General features: G+C 40.2%; 1 protein-coding gene across 5 annotated transcripts in view; it reads left to right on the top strand.

The window, feature by feature from the left end:
- dmd (dystrophin) overlaps window positions 1-20,849 on the top strand; it is a 308,168-nt gene that overhangs the window by 167,943 nt on the left and 119,376 nt on the right. For all 5 annotated transcript variants that reach the window (XM_074626944.1, XM_074626943.1, XM_074626939.1 and 2 more), the window contains exons 20-25: window positions 765-888; window positions 3,070-3,148; window positions 5,114-5,226; window positions 6,553-6,681; window positions 11,458-11,650; window positions 15,939-16,084. In XM_074626944.1, coding sequence (XP_074483045.1) covers window positions 765-888; window positions 3,070-3,148; window positions 5,114-5,226; window positions 6,553-6,681; window positions 11,458-11,650; window positions 15,939-16,084 — 784 coding nt within the window. The remainder of the gene's footprint in view (window positions 1-764; window positions 889-3,069; window positions 3,149-5,113; window positions 5,227-6,552; window positions 6,682-11,457; window positions 11,651-15,938; window positions 16,085-20,849) is intronic.

The following is a 20,849-nucleotide window of genomic DNA, read 5'->3' as shown; positions in this document are numbered from 1 at the left end:
TTATATTCAAATTTTTTATTGGCACGAAAAGTACAATGAAGCAGTACAACTGTAAAGAAATCAGTGTTTTACATGTCTTAAACAGTGTTATCCTAGACCCGTATTTCCTAACCCCCACTGTTCCTCTTTGTAGTGATGGAGATAATGTGGTACACACGGAAAGTTTCGTAATGCACACATGGAATTACATTGAATAATCCCAGAGAAGGGAAAACAAAAATGAAATAAATAAATAGAGTAAGTAAGTGTTAAAAGATATTTACTAAATGAACATGAAAACGCCTAACAGTTCTCGACCCTGATTGGCTGACAGCCTGACTCCTCTAACTGAATGAGGTAATGAGGCGACTCCCCATATCTGCTTGATTGGATGGAGTTAATGCATTGTCTAATGAGGGGAGCCAATCAAGTCCAAGTTGTGATGCGTTGACTGGAATTAGTCACAGACTAAGAATCTAAACATAATAACTTTTATTGTATGTATTTAAATGTATTTAATTACATTTTGATTTCTACTTTTAGGGTATAAATACAAGTTGCTGTTTAAAATACATACAAGGAAAATGCTAAGTGGTACTTAATGTTATCAGCTGTAGTGAAGTACTAGGCAATCTGCAAATGAAATCATTTAGAGTTAACAGGAACAATAAAGGAGGCAATCTTGAAAATGCACTTTTTATAGAAAACTGCAGCAACAAGTATCGTTCGTGCTCAACAAGGTAATATTGCCGAGTGCACGTTTGATTGCGTGTGTGTGTCCTCAGGTTTGACGTGGACTTCACAGAGGTCCACAGCTACATGACCCGCGGCGAGGCCATCCTACAAAGCCCCGAATTCTCTGTGTCACGCAAGGACGGCAGCATTCAGGAGCTGCACGACAAAGTGCAGGTGAAAACACTGTGTGTTTGTGTGTGTGCGTGTGTGTGTGATGCCCCGTAGAGCTTAATCTGCTGAGATCTGTGATGCTGAAATAACAAGGTTCCATCCCACAGTTGGGTTATAAATGAATTCATACCTTGTGAGAACGTTCTGAACTGTGATTATGCACACAGGACAACTCTGATGTGGCACTTATACTGAAAGTATGAAATGCAGCAACGTGTCCATAATGACTGTGGAGTTTTCAAACTTTTCTGCAGCAGCTCTACCCACGCATGTCAACTTACTGGATTTGTCCTCTAAAGGAGAACACAAACAAGATAAACGGGGAAAAGGAAGGAAGCTTGCTGCTGTACTGTACCAGCTTCTGCTTACTGTAGCAAATAATAAAATATGGCAACAACCTGTTGTAGTGTAACAAATAGGTCTTCCCATGTGGCTTAAAGGAGGAGTTTAGCATTTTGGGAAATGCTTTCTTGAGTAAGATGAGAAGATTGTTACCACTTTCATTTCTGTACGCTAATTATGAAGCCAGCAGGAAGTTAGCTTAGCTTAGCATAAAGCCCGGAAGCAAGCAGAAACAGCCTGGCTCTGTCCACATCTAAAGCTCACTGCTTAAGATGTTACATTGCATTTGGCAAGCTTTGTCCCACTATTTTCAGTTTTAATGCTAATGTTGGTATTGATCTTCTCATCTAACTCTCACCTTAAAAGTGGAATAAATTCATTTCCAAAACTATTCCTTTAAAGGAAAAGTGTCTAACATTTCGGTGGATCTATTAGCATTAATGGAATATAGTATTCATAATTATGTTTTATTTATTTTCTTATGTTTTAATATTAGGTACCACAGTTTTACATTCAGCGCCTCACGTTACAGCAGTCTTGGAAAGGGAGGAGTGAGTGGAGGGGTACTCACTTGGTTGCAATCTGCAACCACACCACTAGATGCCTCCAAATCCACACTGTACCTTTAAGTTTAATTCGTGAGGGTAGTAGAAACAAGCTGCAAACACGACACTGACATATTATCACCCTATAAAGCTGACATAGCTAACGTGTTAGCCAACAGTTGTCTATTGACACATGCAGCAGACACAGAGCAACATTATCATTCATTTGGAGTCATGTTTGTGTCCACCTGATGAATGTAAGTCCAATATTCTCTCTCTTTTAGCTCCGATTTTGGTCTCCACCAATTCCTCAGAAAAATCATCTGACTCTTTAGCTGCTAAACGCTCCACTGTGTTCACCAGTCTATAACTTTGTTTGCTTTTTAGCACTTCCGGTTCCCTCAGTTAGTTCAGTTAAAAAACAACAACTTGTACCTCCTCGTCATAGATATTTATGTAATATACATGTGCAATGTCTGACAGATTTTGATAATTCAATGGGTCATTTTGCACGTTTAGAAGTTGTGAAGACAATTTCACTGAGAATCAACTCATCAGTTCTGATCAGCAAGACGTGCATGTGGTTGCTATACTGACTCTTTTGCACACATGTGCCAAAATACGTGCAAGTTATTTGAATGAATGAAAAATTTGAACCTATTGTTTTGAAAAAAAACAATTCTCCTTCAATAGTTGAGCCAAAGCGAATGAGAAAAACTGTAATTACAGTATGAAAACATTATTTCTGTTAAAAAAACTAAATGATGAGCAGCAGAGTGGTGAGATGACACGACTGTTGTTGATGGAATGACAATTATGCAGAATTTACCATGTGATCCTTTGTTGTTTGCTACATGTAATTTCAACCCCCTAAATGTGTTTTTACCCAGCTTTTTAAGAAGAATTTACATATTTTTCTAAAAATGATTCTATTCAATACAGTATAAACCATTTCCCACTGAAATATTAAACTTCAAAAAAATCTGTTCACTTCAAACCTTTCTGTTGTTTGCCCAAACAATGAGCAGACATGCTTGGGTTGTCCTACAGTAAATGTCGCAGCACAACAAGGTCAGAGGTTGATGAAAGCTGCGGGAGCTCTTATTCTTTGGAAGTAATAGTCTGTTGAATTGGACATTGATTTTTTTTGGGGGGGTGTTTTTGAATCTTTCTTTGGAATAAATAATAATTCTCCTGCTGTCGCTCTTTTTGTCCTGCAGCCTCTCATCGTCTGTCTCTTGTCCTTTAACTTCCTCTTCACTCTCTCTCCTCCTACCTCTCTGTCTCTTTGCCATAGGCGATAGAACGAGAGCGGCCGGAGAAGTACCGAAAGCTTCAGGAAGCGACACGCACGGCGCAGACCCTGGTCGAGCAGGGTAAACGTGCACTCTCACACATTCACATGCGTACGCACGCAACGCACGCACGCACGCACCCTGTCTGTCCCCATGGCAACGCCTCCACCTGTCCCACCCTCTCTCCTTGTCTCCATAGAAACACTGATAGAGAGAGAGGAACAGACAGAAAGAGAGAGAGAGATGTTTCTTCTCGTCCGTCCTCTCCTCTGTCCTTGTGCAATTGTTGGGGCTTCTGAAAGCAGAGAAGCACTCGATGGAGACTTCTCACTTTGACTGCTGAAACCGCCAAACAGAACATGACAGAACATTGTTCAACTTACTGAATAGTGTGTGTGTGTGTGTGTGTGAGTGTGGGTTAATAAAGCTGATGAATAAAATCCGAAAACATTACCTCATTACAAGCATTGCCAGATACCAATGAACAAACCAGCACATTTGAGATAAATAAATATGAATCATCAGCAAAAGGAATAGTTTTGAGAAATGCACCGATTCACATCGTTGCTGAGAGTTAGATGAGAAGATCGATATCACTCTCATATCAACACATTCTCACTCTCAACTCATTAAATACCGACGCTTTGGTCAGTGGCTCTACGCTTCAAACTATGACGCTCTAGGTACCCCGTAGTCTTTTCAAAATAAACTTCAAACTTAGGCTTACTTACGCAACAAAACTACTTGGTTAGGTTTAGGAAAAGATTGTGGTTTGGGTAAAAGTAAAAATGCTTTTTACCTAAAATAAGTATGTTTTTTACGTAACTTATGCCACATACCTAAGTTACGTAAAAAACGACGTTAAAATAAGTTGACTTGGTTTCACACGGGACATGAACAGCAGTCTTCTGGGTGAAAGTCCTGTGTTTGTTTGACCCATCGATCCACCCCGACTTCCTCCTTAAGCAGACTTTCTCTCTCTTTACACTATGTCAGTTGCTCTGAGCGTCTAATATCGATGTGGATGGGTTTACATTGGAGATATGCCTACCATACACTTGGAGACTTTGAAAAGACTTAAAAGACTAAAGTCTGACACCCTCTCACATCTAAAGACAATGTGTCTTAAGTCACAGACTATAATATTTAGCAAAGACTGGGGATCTTGCGGGTCACCATTTACAAGACTACGACTAGATTCCTTTTGAGATGATGTCACATCCTGCTCCTGGTGGAAATTTAAAACTGTTGAGAAAGATATGGACAGAAATTGCAGCAGCCCTCGAAATCTCTCTTCATCTAACTCTCTGCAAGAAAGCAAAGAAGCACAAAATGTCAAACTAATTTAGCAAACGTTATTTAAACAAGAGGAACTTTAAGCCGAGCCGTGGATGTGAGATTCCTTCCGTTCCAGGTTGGCATATTAATGCTTATCCAGCAATAAGCTAATGCCACTGTATTTATAGTAGCCTGCACTGGGAAACAGCCTCAGCCCAAATGCTTGACATGTAAATGGAACCTAATGGAGGTGCGATTACAGGAAGAAGAAGCAATCTTGAGACATGCGAGCCAGAATGCTGCCTTCCAGGTCCAATTACCGTGCAGCCGACGGGCTTCACTTTGCCCTTTTAGAGGCAGGAGCTTTGGATCCATCTTTATACAACTTTAGCATTGATTTTTCCCTCCTGGAACCTTCTTGGAGGTTTTCATTTTCCGGGCACTGGACTTTTACGCAGACTTTAAATTGGGCCATTTACATAAAAAAAACCTCGTCGTTGGCGAGCGTGAATGCACCGTGAGATGTGTGTGTGTCCCTGTGTTCAGTGGGCAGGCGGATAAACAGCTCACATTTTGGTGCCGAATATTGATGGCTCGCCTCAACTCTCCTACAGATGACATTCACCACATTTAGTGTGCATGGAGAGTGTGTATTTATGTCTGTCCCCTACAGAGAGACCATGTTTCACTGTGAAGCATGTTTCACTGTGTATGTGTGTGTGTGTGTGTGTGACAGCCCCCTCTCTTTCTGTGTCTGCCCCCCCTCAGAGGGAAGTCGTGCTGATGACATTGCCCAAGCAGCGGAGCAGCTGAACCAGCGCTGGGTGGGATTCTGTGCCCTGTTGGCAGACAGGCTGGCATGGCTGGCTTACCAGTCAAAGGTACACACATACACCCCTTTTTGTCTTTTTTTAAACAAAAAAAAGTTGCCTGCTGTGATTCGGATGCCCTCAAGTTCAGTATAATCAAAGAGTATAGAAGCAAAGAGATGGAACTTTTAACAACAGCCGCGTTTCAGAGATGGAGAGAAAGGGTTGCTAATAGTTTAGCCTTCTGCTAGCCGCAGCCGTGAGCTAAATATTAGCAACATTTTCTCTCCATCTCTGAAACGTTTCGCTGATATTGTAGCTCGCTAGAGCCTCGAATCACAGTTTGTCATCTCAAATGTATGTGACATCTGGATTCTGGCACCCAACAACACAGCAAGATGACATTTTTGATGTGTAGCTTTAGCCCACTGCTAGTGTTAGCCTCTAGTCTTTACTGTTTTGCAACCAGCTAACACGGTGACGTCATCATGACGTAGAGACAAAAGGGTCTATTTTCCTCGCCATAATGAACGTGCATCGGACCCACGGGACTGCACCGCCCTGTATGTTGCTGTAATAATGTATATATTGGCTGTAATGCGCTTTATTATCTTATAATATACCCTTGGGTTGTATGCTGTAAGCCTGTACAGTAGTGGATGTGTTCACGTCTCTGTTCCCAAACAACCGGCTATAGGCCAGTAGCTAGTAGCGCTAGTAGCTTGACATACTAATCACATGCTCTGCGTTAATGCTATGCGTTCATCATATTGAAGCAGTCAAGATCAGCTAGTAAACAAATACAATGTGTACTGAGACAGGTAGACTTCTCTACAAAATCGACCGTAACTCGCTTAATTCTGAACTGATTTTCACGAAGTTTGGTTTGTTATAAATGTGAGAAATTGAACATAATGCTGGTTACTTATTGGAGTTAAATCCAGTTACTGTGGGGGGACGGATCATATCAGTTCTATGCCAAAACGTAAACTTTTTGAATAGCCACTACTCCCTCTGGGACATGCAGGATCCGATAACATATTCAGATACGTGCATGCAATTTTTTTTCACATGCACACAAAAGGAGATGTACAACTGCAGGCTGTGAAATTATTTGTGAGCTCAAGATATTAATGACCCCAAGAGGAAAAGTGAATAGCACAGAATTACTATGCATAGACTTTAAACAACAAAATTGCAACCCAGGTACAGAGTTAGAATTTCAATGTGATATGACTGAGGTTATCACAGGATAGAGTTTGGTCATTCTGCAGCTCTACTGCAAACTAGGAAAGAGTTTTTATGAATAAGACAGATGCTGTGTGGGTACTAGCTTGTGTCTTTGTGGGAATTTCTTCACCTTTACTCAAATTGTGTTGCTGTGCGTGTGTCCTGCAGGTGCTGGCCTTCTACAGCTCGTTTGAGCAGTGTGAGCTGGCTGTGGACGGCAGTGAGAACTGGCTCAAAGTCCAGGCGCCTCCAGCATCTGAACCAGAACCACTTAAAGTACAACTGGACCGATGCCGGGTGAGTGAAATAGAGTGTTTTTGAGCCCAGACTGTCTCCAGAATGATCCATTATTCTCTGCTCAGCCCCACACTGATAAACATCACGTACACATTGTTTTTTTTCTCCTGTTTTTTGTTGAAATCCATCTGTTGTTGGCAATATTTTTAGTTTTGTTTCATTTTCATTAATTTGATATCTTCATTATCTTAATTTATTTGGCTTGTTTGAATTTCTGTCTCTTTTCATGCATCTGTTTGTCACAGCACTTTTCTGTAAGTATTTGTATGTTATTTATTCATTAATTCCATCCTAGACTAAATGAAATGTACTTCTTTCCTATTTTCTTATTTGTTTCTTGAGAAATGGTGCTGGCAAAGAAAGTACAACCAACTGGTTGTAACTTTTGTTAGAAACTATCTGCAGAATTACAATATGCTAAAAGGTTATTATGGAATGTTTGCCCAATGATGCCAAAAATATACTGCCTGCTGTCACTTTAATCAATACAATTCAAAAGTGCTGGTCATCAGATTCTTAAAACTTTGGGCAGAGACAGGTTAGCTGTTCTACGGAAGCCTTGGGAGGCAAGTGAAATTCTGGTGATCCATATTCCAAGTCCGATCTAAATTGTTTTCTCTCTTGTGTTTATGACTTAAGAACAGGTAACAAAAAAGTTTTGCCAGGATAATCTTTCTAAGAAAGTTTTGTCTGTGAAACAAGTGGGAAAAAAAGTTTTGCCAGGTGAAAAACAAAAGGTTTTGCCAGTATCATATTTATAAAAACAAGTGGAAAAAAAAACTTGCAGGATCAGTTTATTAAGTTACTCTTTTTTTTCATCTGTAAAAAAAAAAAAAAATCTTTAAAATCAAAGTTGGAAGTGTTTGTTGTTGTAATACTCATTTTGTCCACAAGAGGCTGAAGTGTACCACTACCTCATGTTCTAAATAGGACTAAAAGCATTCATGTTTTCTTCCAGGTGAGTTTTAATTTCTCCATGCACTCTAAACACAAGTAGTATATTGTGTATTAGCAAGTTATGTAAATTAAAACTCACCTGGAAGAAAACTTTTTTTGCCACCTGTGTTTCACTAATAAAAAAGGAACTTAGAAAGATTATCCTGGCAAAACCTTATCTTTCAAACACAGGACAGAAAACAATTTAGATCTGACTTAGAAAATGGATCACCATATTTTTTTTTCTCACTTGTCTCTCAGGGCTTCCGTAGTTACCAGCAAGCTTTAGCAATGATATCACCAGTTTCGTTGGTTGTAGTAGCCGCTCTTCACGTTAGCTTGCTCAGAGTGTTTTTTTTTCTGAATTGCATCTCAGGGCTTCCGTAGTTTTCCCCCGTCTGCTTCCAGTTGTTATGCTAGGCTAAGCTAATTGTCTCCTGGCTCCAGCTTGGCACAGATATGAGGATCGATCTTGGAATCGATCTTCTCAGCTAACTGTGAGGCCTCCCCAAGGGAGCGTGGCAGAGTTGAAGGGGGGATGCAGAGGGAGAGACGTGAGGCGAATTTCTGTCAAAACTCCTTCTTGGATTGATAACTCAGTCAGTTCCCATGGTACCTATATTTTTAGATTCACTGCGACTTACACCGAGAAACTCATTATGTTTGATGCAAATAAACATCCATAAATCCAATTAGAAATCAGATGGAGAGAGAGAAATAAATGCTCCTTATGACTCCAGAACTTGCCTGAGAATCATCAGGTTTTAAGGTTTTCTTCAGTATCAAAGCAATCCAGTGATAGCTGTGTGTACATCCATGGGTACATTGCAAAAAAGGAACCACTAATAGGTAATTCAGCACACTTTTAATGGTGCCAGTTGGTGCAATTTGGGGGGAGACTTTAAACCTAATGTGTCTATGAATGAGTGGGCGGCTTAAAGAGCAGGAGTATTGACCGGCATGAAACACTCACACAGGTTCATTTCAATAACATCTAAACAACAGAAGAGAAGAGAAGTGACAAGCAGTTCTGGAGAAACAAAAAGAGATGAGAGGAGGGGAGCCATAATTAAAGTGAAAGAGAGAAAGGGAGTGCTGCAGACAAGAGAAGGCAAGACAGCTCTCAAAGAAAGAGAGAATGGAGATGGACAAAGGATGAAGGGAAAAAGAAATGAGCAGATGAAACTTGGAGGAAAAAAGCCCTGAAATTCGATTTTTCTTTGACGATATGTCTAGCTTCCACTGCAGACAAACTCACACAAACAAGGTTTCCCTCAGAAGTGCGCCCACACATTTTCACTTCACATAGACACAAATAGAGAACACACACTTTGCTCCCACACATAAATACTGTGAGTTCCTATCTTTATATTAAACAGGAAAGACTTCAGCCAAGATGAAATATTTACTGCAACTTTTTTAAAGCAACCTTCCCGACGGCAACCTGTCAGCTTATGAAAATATATTCTGTCGAGGTTATAAATGCTTATGTTTCCAAACATTATTCATGAATAAAGAGGGTGTCTCTTGGCTTTAGGCTAGAGTGTTAACTTACTCGGTGTTACCGGGGGATAAGACTGACTCTAGGACGGTTGAGTGGATATTAACCTGCCTGCTACATCCTGCAACTCACCTGTCACTTTTTATGATTTTTTAAAGACGAGAATGAACTCATTGCTTTAAAGGATAAGCCTGCTAGGCATTCTATATTTTTGTGATTGTCAAAAATTCTCGGGGTCACAATTTCTCCATATTTCCCCTGATTTATGACACATTTTCACACCTTTTTGTTTTTCCTTTTCATTATTTCAAACTGTTTCTGACACTGTACAGCGTGTCCTGTTTCCACCCAGACAATAATACTGCTACTGTACACCTAATGTTGTTTCCTGGGGGAAGAGAGCTGCGCTTGCCACCGGGTGCTGATATTTTTGATTCAACATTTTTCAATTCCTAAAATTCACTTTCTTGCCGAGGGTTGGATGAGAATCCTGATACCACTCTCATGTCTGTCCATTAAATATAAAACTAAAGCCAGCAGCGTAGCTTAGCACATACAACCTGTTAACCTGTCTTTGTCCAAAGTTTAAAAAATCATTCCACCAGCACCTCTAAATCTGGGTGTCTCTGCAACTACGATTGATTCTGCCAAAGTAAAAACACATAAACAGGTACACAACATTACATATTGTGATTTTAATCTGTAACATTTTTATTTTTTTATGGTTTTAATCCCTCGTTCTTAATGAACGTCCCTACCGCAACATTACAATAATGTTCATTTTATACATTTTGCTTTTTAAATTTCTATATTTTTAAGACATTTAAATTAATTTTCATCAAGCTTTGTGCATCAATATAATATATTGACTTAAAAAAAAAAAAAAAACATTTTTAAAAAAATAGGGGATTTCCTGATTTTCTCTACACCGTGAAACATTTTGACAGTAGCCGTAGATCAGTCAGTCTTCAAACACAAAAAAATGAAATGTTTTTTTTATGACAGATATTGCAACCCAATGTCTAATGTCCTTTCCCGCAACAGCTCAATTGTTGCAGAAATTACATTTCTGCTAATTTGCAGAGAAATGGCAGCCAGCCACTTTACACTCCAGCAACACCAGCATTACCAAAGATAACGTTACTCAAACAACTTTCAGCAAAATATCACATAAAGCCATGAAGTGCAGGAGTCATGTTTTAATACAAGTCAGCTGGAAACATAAAAAAAAATCAACTAGAGAGAATAGAGTGCTACAGGAATGAGTCCTAAAACCCCAAAATGGGTTGGTATTTTAGCACTACCGGTTCCCTCGTTTGGAAGTCAATGGGTTTTTTGAATGTGTTTTTAGTCCGCCATTACAGCCTCGTTGTGTATACTCGCGCTCATGCGACCGTGGTGCAGTTAGTTTATAGCCTAACGTTAGCTTTCTACTTCTAGCAATCGTATTCACACTTCAAAAATTATAAAAGTGGTGTTCATTTTGTGTAAGTATCAGAAACGTGTGTTTGCCACAGAGCTGATTTTCTGCAGTAATCTAAAACCCGATGGAACAATCCCATTGGCTTTCTGTCGAGGTGAACCCAGGGCGACGCTAACTTCCTGGTTGACCTGGAGACGGTCACCATTTCAGCCGACAAAGTCAAAGTCGGCAGCTAGAAATGTGTCTGTTTTTGTCTACTCCATCCATGAGCATAACTTCAACTTTGGCTTTTTACTGTGGTGGTGGACACAAACCAGATGTTGATAAGAAAAAATGATTCTCTCCTCCAGGGCTGGCTTAAGGCATCGGCCAAATAGGTGGTTGCCTAGGGTGCCACTTTCTGGGGGGGCGCTCGTTGCCCTCTAAATTTTTTTTAAAAGTGTTCTGCATTGAGGTTCTGGGGGGTTGAACTCAGAGGCAGCGCCAGGTGGGGGGGATTCAAAATCCCAATTTTGCCTGGGGCACCAAAAGGGCTAGAGCCGGCCCTGCTCTCCTCTTCATATGATGTGATTTCTATCTTTTCTCTCTGTGCAGTTCCAGAGGAAAAGTTTCACAGCTACATTTGGGTTTTGCTGAGCTGGTCTATTTCCTGCTTGGCTTCCTGTATTCATTAACAGTTGGGAGTATATTGAAACATTTCTGTGAAATACAGTCGATGAAGCATACGGCAGATGGAGTGGCGCTTTAAAAACTATTATCCACAGATCCGTTTTTATTGGACCGCTATGGACATATTACCATAGAGTTTTATACAAAATCTCCATGGTAACAACAGAGTTGGCTTGTGTGGTTGACTGGACTCTCCCTCGTCGGTTCATCCGTGATGTGACCCCTTTTTCCCTCCTTGTCCTGGCAGGAGGAAGTGGCTCGCCTAGCCTCCCTGCAGCCTCAGGTGGACCTGCTGGAGAAGCAGCTGAAGGAGCTGAAGGAGGAGAAGGAAGGGGAGGAGGACCCCTCGGCCTTCCTGGACGCCGACATCGACGCCTTCAAAGAACACTACCACAAGGTCCTGGAGGATCTGAGGGCGAGAGAGAGGATGCTACATCTGGGTGAGAGAGCGGAGATGCTGATTCACTGCAAAATAACTTCATTTAGTGCAGAGTTGACCTTTTTTAATACACCTTGTGGCCCTTGCTTTTGTTTAGGGGCTCCCTATTTCAATGGTTGTTGGGTACAATTTGTTACAGTAATTCTTAAAATTGAGGATTTTTCTATTTTTCAAAAGGTGGGTCTTATTTTTTGGACATTATTCTTATCATTTATGACACTACACAGGCAGGCCCTCAGACGTCCTCTCAGAGCAGCAGGACTTCTTTTGTGTTTTCTGAGATTGATGTGCAGTTCCGGTTCCTAATCTTTTAAAAACCAAGAAATCCAATTTTCCTTCCGTATTTGACAGAGTTCCCAGGTCTGTGTATAGGACTGTGGATCCAGCTCTTTAGAGGATCGGTTCAGATTCCCGCTGTTAAGAGTCGGCCTCGACAGCCTGCTGTAGCCCACACGCTGTATCAGACAGATTGAGAGTGGCAAATGTCTCCACCCACAACAACAACAACAACAACAACAACAACCACCATCCAACATTGAGCACAGACACACTTGTTGTGTTTGTGGGAAAGCGGAGGGAACGCATCGAGTTGTGCAGCCTACAGCGACGTCTCTCAGCGTGGGTAGATGTAGGGATGAATAAAGGACTGATTCCATATGATCTGCTCTCCAACACGGCACAGCCAGGAATCATCACTTATTATGCTCTGCTGCTGATATTATAGTCATTATCTTATTTCCCAGGCTGAAAATCAACCTTTTTATAAACCATTCGCTAACTATGAATAGCCTTTTTCTGAATGGTATGACAGGACGGCCAGATTGCCTTTTAACTGAATGACCTGGTAGCAGCAAACATCTACCGTGGTGACGTTTCCTCGGGCGAAATACTGAATCTCTGCTCGCTCCAGTACTGAGTTAATGCTCACGCTAATCCCTGACATCTGTCAGAGAAGAGAAAACTGAATATCCATATGGAGATCTGTCAGGAATCATATTATTAGACATCAAACACATATTTAAATGTTGGGCCAAAGTCCAAATGTACCTAAGCAACAACTAAATATATTTTCATGAGGCAGAGATGCATGCAGTGAAGAGTTATTTGTTCCAGTTGCAAAAGCTTTAAGCCAGACTTTCCATTTCTCCCTCATGTATGACTATAGTAGAAGCTGCAGGTCAAAGGTCATCCTCCAAGCTGCAGGCGCTCTCATGATCGTTTGCTTCTGAGCGGCGGCAAATCGATAACTCTGTTTATCTGTCTGTCAGTTTGTCTCTCTAGCTAGCCCAACTTGTTGCATCAGCTAACTGGGGGTTTCATTTTATTTTTGAGTTTCCTCCACCTTAGTTTAGTGTGTTTATTTTCATAATGGCATCTGTGTGTGTGCCGAGAACGGGTGAATTAACACAGTGGTTTATACGAAACCACACGCCGACTGTCTCCCTCACTCGCTCTCTTCTCTACCGTCTCCTCCTTCTGGAGATGAATTAACGGAAAGCAGCCGATAATGGAGGTTTATGGGCCTCTAACAGGTCCGGATGACGACGGGGAGCGACACAACTTTCAGGTTTTCAAGAGAAAGCTAGAGAAAAGTCCAGTTAGAGAAATAAAGGAATCACAGTGCAGCCCAGTGCGGTGTCGGTGCTGGAGCTGAGGCGAGAGCGGCCGGTTTTGGTGGATGGTGAACCTCCAAAACATCCCCAAACTGCATTCATTTTATATGTCTGTCCGTCCTCCGTGGCGCTGATGCTGGCGTGCGGCTCTGCAGCAGCAGCAGCAAGACGGCTGCCTCGCCGGGAAGAGACGGTGAAATAGAGAGAGAGAGTCGGTGTGTTGAGCTAATTATTGTCTCATTTGTAAATGGTAAATGGACTTGGACTTATATAGCGCTTTTCTAGTCTTCCGACCACTCAAAGCGCTTTACACTACATGTCAGTATTCACCCATTCACACACTGATGGCAGAGGCTACTAAGGTGCCAACTTTGCCCATCGGGATCTAATCTAAATACTCATTCACACACCGATGGCTATGCCTTCGGGAGCAATTTGGGGTTAAGTGTCTTGCTCAAGGACACAGCGATATGTGACCCGGAGCAGCCGGGGATCGAACCACTGACCTTCCGATTGGTGGACACCCTGCTCTACCCTCTGAGCCCCCAGCTATTTGTGGGCTGATAAACAGTAAATTCATCTAAACTGGGTTGAAAAATTATGCAATCTGGTTGCCATGGTAATGAATTACGTCTGACTATTAACCACACACCCCAATTCTCTGTTTGAGAAAGAACATTAACCAAAAACCAGGTAGTAAAACTGGCTTAGAATGAGTAATCCAACGTTTTTTGCAGTTGGAAGTGTCCTGTCAAAGGTTTTATAGATGTATCTTTTACAATGGTGATCTATAGGAAAATGTTTTTTGGGCTTTTTTGAAAGTAATACTTCTCACAATTAGATTTACCTTAGGCCCCCTCTGAGGACTTAGGGGCTCTGACAGTTCCCCCCAGCTATCAAGTAATGGTGCACAGTTTCAAGCAATCTACATTCTCAAGTATTCAAAGGCTCTAATTTGAAGAGCCGTGAGTGTCATCCTAACACTAAACGTGCTCACGAGGCCATTGTCAGAGCTGGTTTACAAGTCGAGTGACTCATGTGTGAACAGTCACTTTCAGCGCTCACCCATGTGGATACACCTTTCCACCTGTCTTCATGGTGAGGAGCTGGTGCGAATGAGTCATTCAGTCTAATTTGTAGTGTTGCTCTCACTGTGAGTGTTAAGATGCTCTCTGTGCAAACAATGACAATGAGATTTAATGAGACAGAAAGAGAAGCTGAAGGCTGTGGCCATCAGGACGAGATGAACTAAATCAGACAGACGCTGTAACAAAACGAGAGCAGATAGCTATTTATATATCAATGAGGTGGAGAATGATGAAAACAAAAAATATGGCCACTGAGAAAATGATACTGACATTGAGAGAGAATAAAAGATGCTGACAGACAAACTTACTTTTTTTACTCATTCAGACAGCTTCTTCCATCGTGACACACACACACACACACACTGCGCTTTTCTCACCCACGCCGGAGGTGAGATATCCAACACACACATTCATCGACTCACAAACACATTACTGCGCCAAATTCAAGTACAGTTGAGAAGCATATGGAAAACAATTTCTCTGACAGGACTGCGGCAGTTATTTGAATTATACATTTTCCCCTTTGTGGCAGTCTCTCTCTCTCTCTGCTTCTGAAATCAGGCCAGGTCAGCACATTTCTTTTAGTCCGTTCAGTTCAAATCAGGGAAGCTTTATTAGAATGAATTGAGAAGTTTACCAGAGTAGTACATCATAGAAATGTGAAGGTCATAAATTGTGATGAATGCAAGAGTTTAAAGTATAAAACATGAAGAAATCAACATTTCACATGTGAAACCTTTACATTTATTGCTTTATTGGAAGGTATAGCTGGGTGTCGTCAGCATAAAAATTAAATTGGCCACAATGGCATTGAATAATATTTCCCAGAGTATGCATATATTGGGAAAATTAAATAAAATCCCAGAATTGTCCCATGAGGCACTCCAATTAATCTTTCCCAACACCACCCAGCACAGCAGCATCAGCAGGTTTTCTCACATTGCAGGATAGAAGATTTGTATTTATAAAAAGTATATTCAGGATGGTATTTGTCCATATGTTTGGATACTAGGTCTGTCAAAGTAGACGCGATAATGCGTTCATTCGTTCTAACACCACTAATTTCTTTAGTGAAAATGTTGTTTTTGAAAGGCTAAACGCCAACAAATATGGATTGAAACAGAATAGTTCGTTAGATAAAAACTAAGGCTGTCAAAGTTAACGCGATAATAACGCGTTGATGCAGCTTTGTTTTAACCCCACTAATTTCTTTAACGCAACTTGTAATTTTTAGGTTGTAGCGGGCTCAGTTTTAAAGCCATGTCATACTAGCTTGTCTCCAAAGAGGTCAAATAACTATAAATAATAATCAATATATACATACATTTGCATAAAGCAGCATATTTGTCCACTCCCATGTTGATAAGAGTATTAAATACTTGACAAATCTCCCTTTAAGGTACATTTTGAACAGATAAAAAAAGTGCGATTAATTTGCATTAATTGCGATTAACTATGGACAATCATGCGATTCAATACTTTAATCGATTGACAGCCCTAGTTTGGATATTAAATTAAAAAATGCAATTTGCAGTTTGCAGCGCTACAACACTCTCTGACATATGTCTCTGTCTTTGTCTGTCTCTAGTTTTGGAGAGCTTGCCACCGGCTCGTTATAAGGAAACCATATCGGCTCTGATGGCGTGGTTACAACAGTGTGAGACCAAGCTGGCCATCCCATCCACGACCGTTACAGACTATCCTATAATGGAACAGAGACTGAAGGATGTTGAGGTAAATACACACATACTCACACACACACTTAGGTCTGCAGAAGACCATTCATGTTTTTGTAGGTGCTAAATGCGAGATTGGGAGCATTTCTATTGCCTCTGCACGGCTTCAAAAAGCTCAACATGTTAACAAGTGAACTTACCAGGGCTGGAATCATGCAGTGTAGTGCAACGTTGGAGGTTGGTATAATGGTAGCTCACTATCTGGTATGAATCACAGGTAATTATGCTGTTAGATCGGTGTACTATAATCTCATTATCCACGGGGAGTCAACAGTGATTTGGTTCCGTATCACTCTGTCTGCTCTTGACAACACTGCTGCTCAGATCTATATGCAAATTCCCATAAAATGCCAAAATGGTGCTGGCTCTATAATGTTGTGGGGCTATATAACACTGTAATCAGTTTTTACTACAAGCAGTAAAGTTATATAGCCTCTGGCGATGCCAAACTGCCAAAGCAGCATTCTTTTAAAGGATGCTCTTTGAGGTAGCAGGCAGAGGATAAAGGAGAGACAGAAAACAGATGACATACCCCATTAACCAAGACTCTGATTCATACCCACAACCTATACTGAGTAAATTGCGTGCAACTGATACACCGGGAATTCCCCAAATCACTGTTGTAAACATAAAATCCTTGTAGAGCGAATCATTCAGATCATTTCATCTAAGTTTGCTGTTATGTTGGACTACAACACTGCTATCTAGCGGTAGGGGGTTTGAACACAACACAAAGTGAATTACTACCTGCCACGAATCTTTGTAAACTAGGGTTGCACGACATTGTAAAAAAAGTGACATTGCAATATTTTTTTTCTGCAATATATATATATTGTGAAATAAAAAAATACAGGAGCCTACATTTTTTAGGATACATTTTAAAGTTAAATGCATCAATCTGGTGCACTTTGAGAGCAAAATTAACCCTCTGAGACCCCCAACAATTGTCTATTTTAGGGGTGTTCTAGTCATGAATCAGTAGTCTTAACTTTGGAGTGTTATTTAGCCTCCTTGGCAACAAGCTAGTATGACATGGTTGACACCAATGGATTCCTTAGGTCTAGTTTCATATGATATCTGTACCCACGGGTCTCAGGTGGTTAACACATACGTGCATACTTGCCCCAACCACACAACACATACTCACTTGAAGACACTTTCTCAGATACTCCATCCACGTAGGGAGTGGCAGTGTTGTTGAATCTGTTCTTTTCTCTGCATGGACTTGTGGTCTTCTTGCCGGATCTTATTTTGCTTATTTTGATGAAAGCTCAGTCTGGGTAGCCACAAGCTTAGGGGCTTCCTTGAGGTGTTTGTGAAGCATCAACATAGTCATTCTGCCGTGCACATTTTTTGATTTTCTTGTGTTTTTATTTTAAAATGGCATTCCAGTGTAACTTCAGTGGTTCCTTTTTCTCCTCAAGGCAAACACATATTTTTTTCATGCACTGGTCTTGAGATTTTGGGCTGTTTTGCTTCCATAACATGTCTTCTTTCAGACTAGTGAAAAGAAAACATCCAACATTCATATTTAAGTATTTATTTCACTACTTTGTCTATTTGGGTCTGTAGATTTCTCCTAAATTCATGAAAAGTTAGCATTAGATAATGCCTCATTTGCATATTTATAATAGCATTTCAGAAAACTTAACAAAATAATTGTCTTAAATCAGCTCAACTTGTGATATCTATTAGTTAAAGATCATTACCCTATTCATCAGTAGTGTCTTGCAAAATGTATGGAATTTTACAATCCATATCTTAAAGGCCATTTTCTCAAAATGAGTTTTCTCTCATACTCTGAGCCAGAAACCTTCCCTTCTTTAGCACTTACATCCACCAAACCTTCCAGCTTCATTCCTATCTATATTCTGAAGGTTTCTGCTGAGGGGTTTGTTCATATATCATTCATAGCCGGATTTATAGAATATTTTATTCTGAAAAACATGGCAAAAACTGAGTGATAAAAAGAGATATCGAAACTTCCCTCTGTAAAAAACTTTGACTCTAATTTGTCAACAAAATGAAACAAGAATTTTGAACCTGGCTTTATCCAATGTTCAGATTTCTATTTTGGAAATTTATGAAAATGAATAAGATGATGCCTACTTTGCATATTTATACTTAAAATTTTATAAAACTTGTAATACAAAAACATAATTGTCTTAATGTAAGTAGTCAACTGGGAAAGTTTAATGGTGGTATCTATTATTTCAGCTGATTAGACTGTTGTCAGGCTATTAAATTGGCGTTAGCAGTCGCTATAAGCCCCATAGATGTGGGTCAAAAGGGGCCCACTACGCCTACTAGTAGGTTTTATCATCTATTCACATAGTAGATCACCAGAAGAATGTATAAAAGAACACGACAGCGACCTCTAGTGACCGTAGTAATTATGACGGGAGCAGATGCGGAAGTCAGGTGCTGTAGTCTGGACAGTGTGAAACAAGATGTTTTTCCCTAAACTTAACCAAGTGTTTGTTTTTTTGCCTAAACCTAAAGAAGTTGTAGTTTTGTCGCCTAAACCTAAAGAAGTTGTAGTTTTGTTGCCTAAACATAAAGAAGCCTTTTAGTTTTGAGTTCAAACGTGACGTTTCACTCAGTTTTACAACATGTTACGACGTGTTGCTTTTAAGTTTCACTTTCACAACTTAGTAGGTGTAGTAGGCCCCTATTGACCCTCATCTATGGTGCTTATAGTGACTGATAACACCTATTTAATGGCATCATTACGGTTGAATCGGGTGTATATTTTTACCCTATTCACCTGTAGTGTCTGATCCCATTCGTTTACAGATTAGTTACTCTCTAAATTATGTTCTAGCCTCAATCTCTGTTTTAAGAGTGAATACATCTAATTAAAGAACCAAGATGCTGATAAAATCCTCTTTTATCAGGCTGTAAAGCCATCACTATGGCCTCTTACATCCACACCATGCAGTTGTTTGCTGTCCTGTATCCTGTTAAAGCAAGCAGCTCTAACAGCGAGCTAAACTCTACCTTCACAAAACCTATCACAAGCGGAAAGAATTTCCATTTCAGTGAGAATCTCTGATTTTTTTGAAGCCAGACTCCTTCATCTGCTCAACATGCAGGGAGCAGGCCAGAGCTGGTCGCTGCTGGTGTGTGTTTGTCTACAACTCTGCAATTATGAGAGGCGGTTGAGCAAAATCCCAGTGGAGCAAATCAGTGTCTCTGTTTATCACAATATCTACCTACAGATACACACACACACACACACACACGGAGTACATACACACACATACACATTTTTCATTGTGTCAATGTTAATCCGTATTTCCAGTCAAAAGAATACAAGGTCTTTTGTTCTTTTTTTGTTATTACTTTGTTGTTGTTTTAGAAGTGTTGATTTCTATCTTTAACTTAAGTCAAGGTCACACCATAGAGGAAAGTGTATGTGCGTGTGTGTGTGTGTGTGTTCGCTCCCTCTTTAAACCTGATAATGGTCTTGTAGCATAGCAAGGAGATCAGGCCTTGTAGCCTGAGATTAATTAAAGTTGATTGTAGATAATAATTAGGAATTCATTCTGCATACTGATAAGCCGTCATTAATTTCCAGCACAACTCTTTTCCCCTCTCGTCACTCAGACAGACTTCAGCGTGTGCGCGCGTACACGAATATGTGGTCGGAAACGTTTCCTTTACCCAGGTGACAGTATCACTTCTCACTCTAGTTACTTTGTTCATTAAAATAATGAGCGCTCCTGTCAGGTTTAAATCCTGAAATCCAGCCGATATTAAAAAACAGCCCTGATTGGTTGAAGTAGGCGACAGATGATTATTAATATCATCTACAGTTTCTGGTAGAAGTTATTAAAGACCTGATTGCAGCATTCAATCAGCACCTGTAATTTAGGTGTTATTACATCTTATGATTGATTTGTGATTTTGCAGTAGTGATGTAGTGAGAAGTGAGTAGGGGTGGACTGCATAGATAACTGATTGAGGACTGCAATTAACTTCTCAAAGCCCAAGATGGCATCTTCAGATGCCTTGTTTCGTCTTAACAGTCCCAACCGTCCCAAACCCAAAGATATTCACTCTATAGCTATATGTAAAACACAGAAGGTCCTCAAAACAACAACTCACATTCTCCCAGTTCAATTTTCATTTATATCAGGTTCATAATTTTACTTTATAGACTATAAATAGTTAGTATTTTTACCAAGAAGCTTGTGAAAAATGAGTAAAAAGGCTACAGCTGTTATTTCAATTTGTCAGATACATATTTAATCAACATTTAGGGAAATATCGGTAAGTATTGTGTTTATATATATATAATTCCAGAGCGTTGAAAAGTCAAAAATATTAGATTATATTGAAAAAATAATAATAATAATTTCTAAAATTCACATGTTTATATCTAATGAAAAAAATTGTTGGCGTTTAGTATTTCAAAACAACATTTTCACCGTGGTCAAAAAACGTTCCTAAAACAACTCGCTTACCTGACAAAGACCTCGTGATGAGATCGGCATGATGCTTCTGGAGGTGCTTTCATAAAGTTGTGTTGCAGTGCTACTGCCACCCCTCGAAACATTGGCTTTGCAGATATTGAAAGTGGCCGTAGAACTAAGCACCACATAACAAGTGTGAAATACCTCCAAACAGCTCACAACCCGTTGTTCAACCCGTTCTCACTCACAGTTCATTTTTATCGATCTGTGGAGCATGAGCCATGACCACCCGCTGCTTTGCTAGCGCTGTTTATATATATTTTCAATCCATCTTTTCTGCGGTTG

Source organism: Sebastes fasciatus, chromosome 24 (assembly GCF_043250625.1).
Source record: "Sebastes fasciatus isolate fSebFas1 chromosome 24, fSebFas1.pri, whole genome shotgun sequence".
Classification (NCBI taxonomy): Eukaryota; Metazoa; Chordata; class Actinopteri; order Perciformes; family Sebastidae; genus Sebastes; species Sebastes fasciatus.
This window is presented reverse-complemented; position numbering and strand designations above follow the sequence as displayed.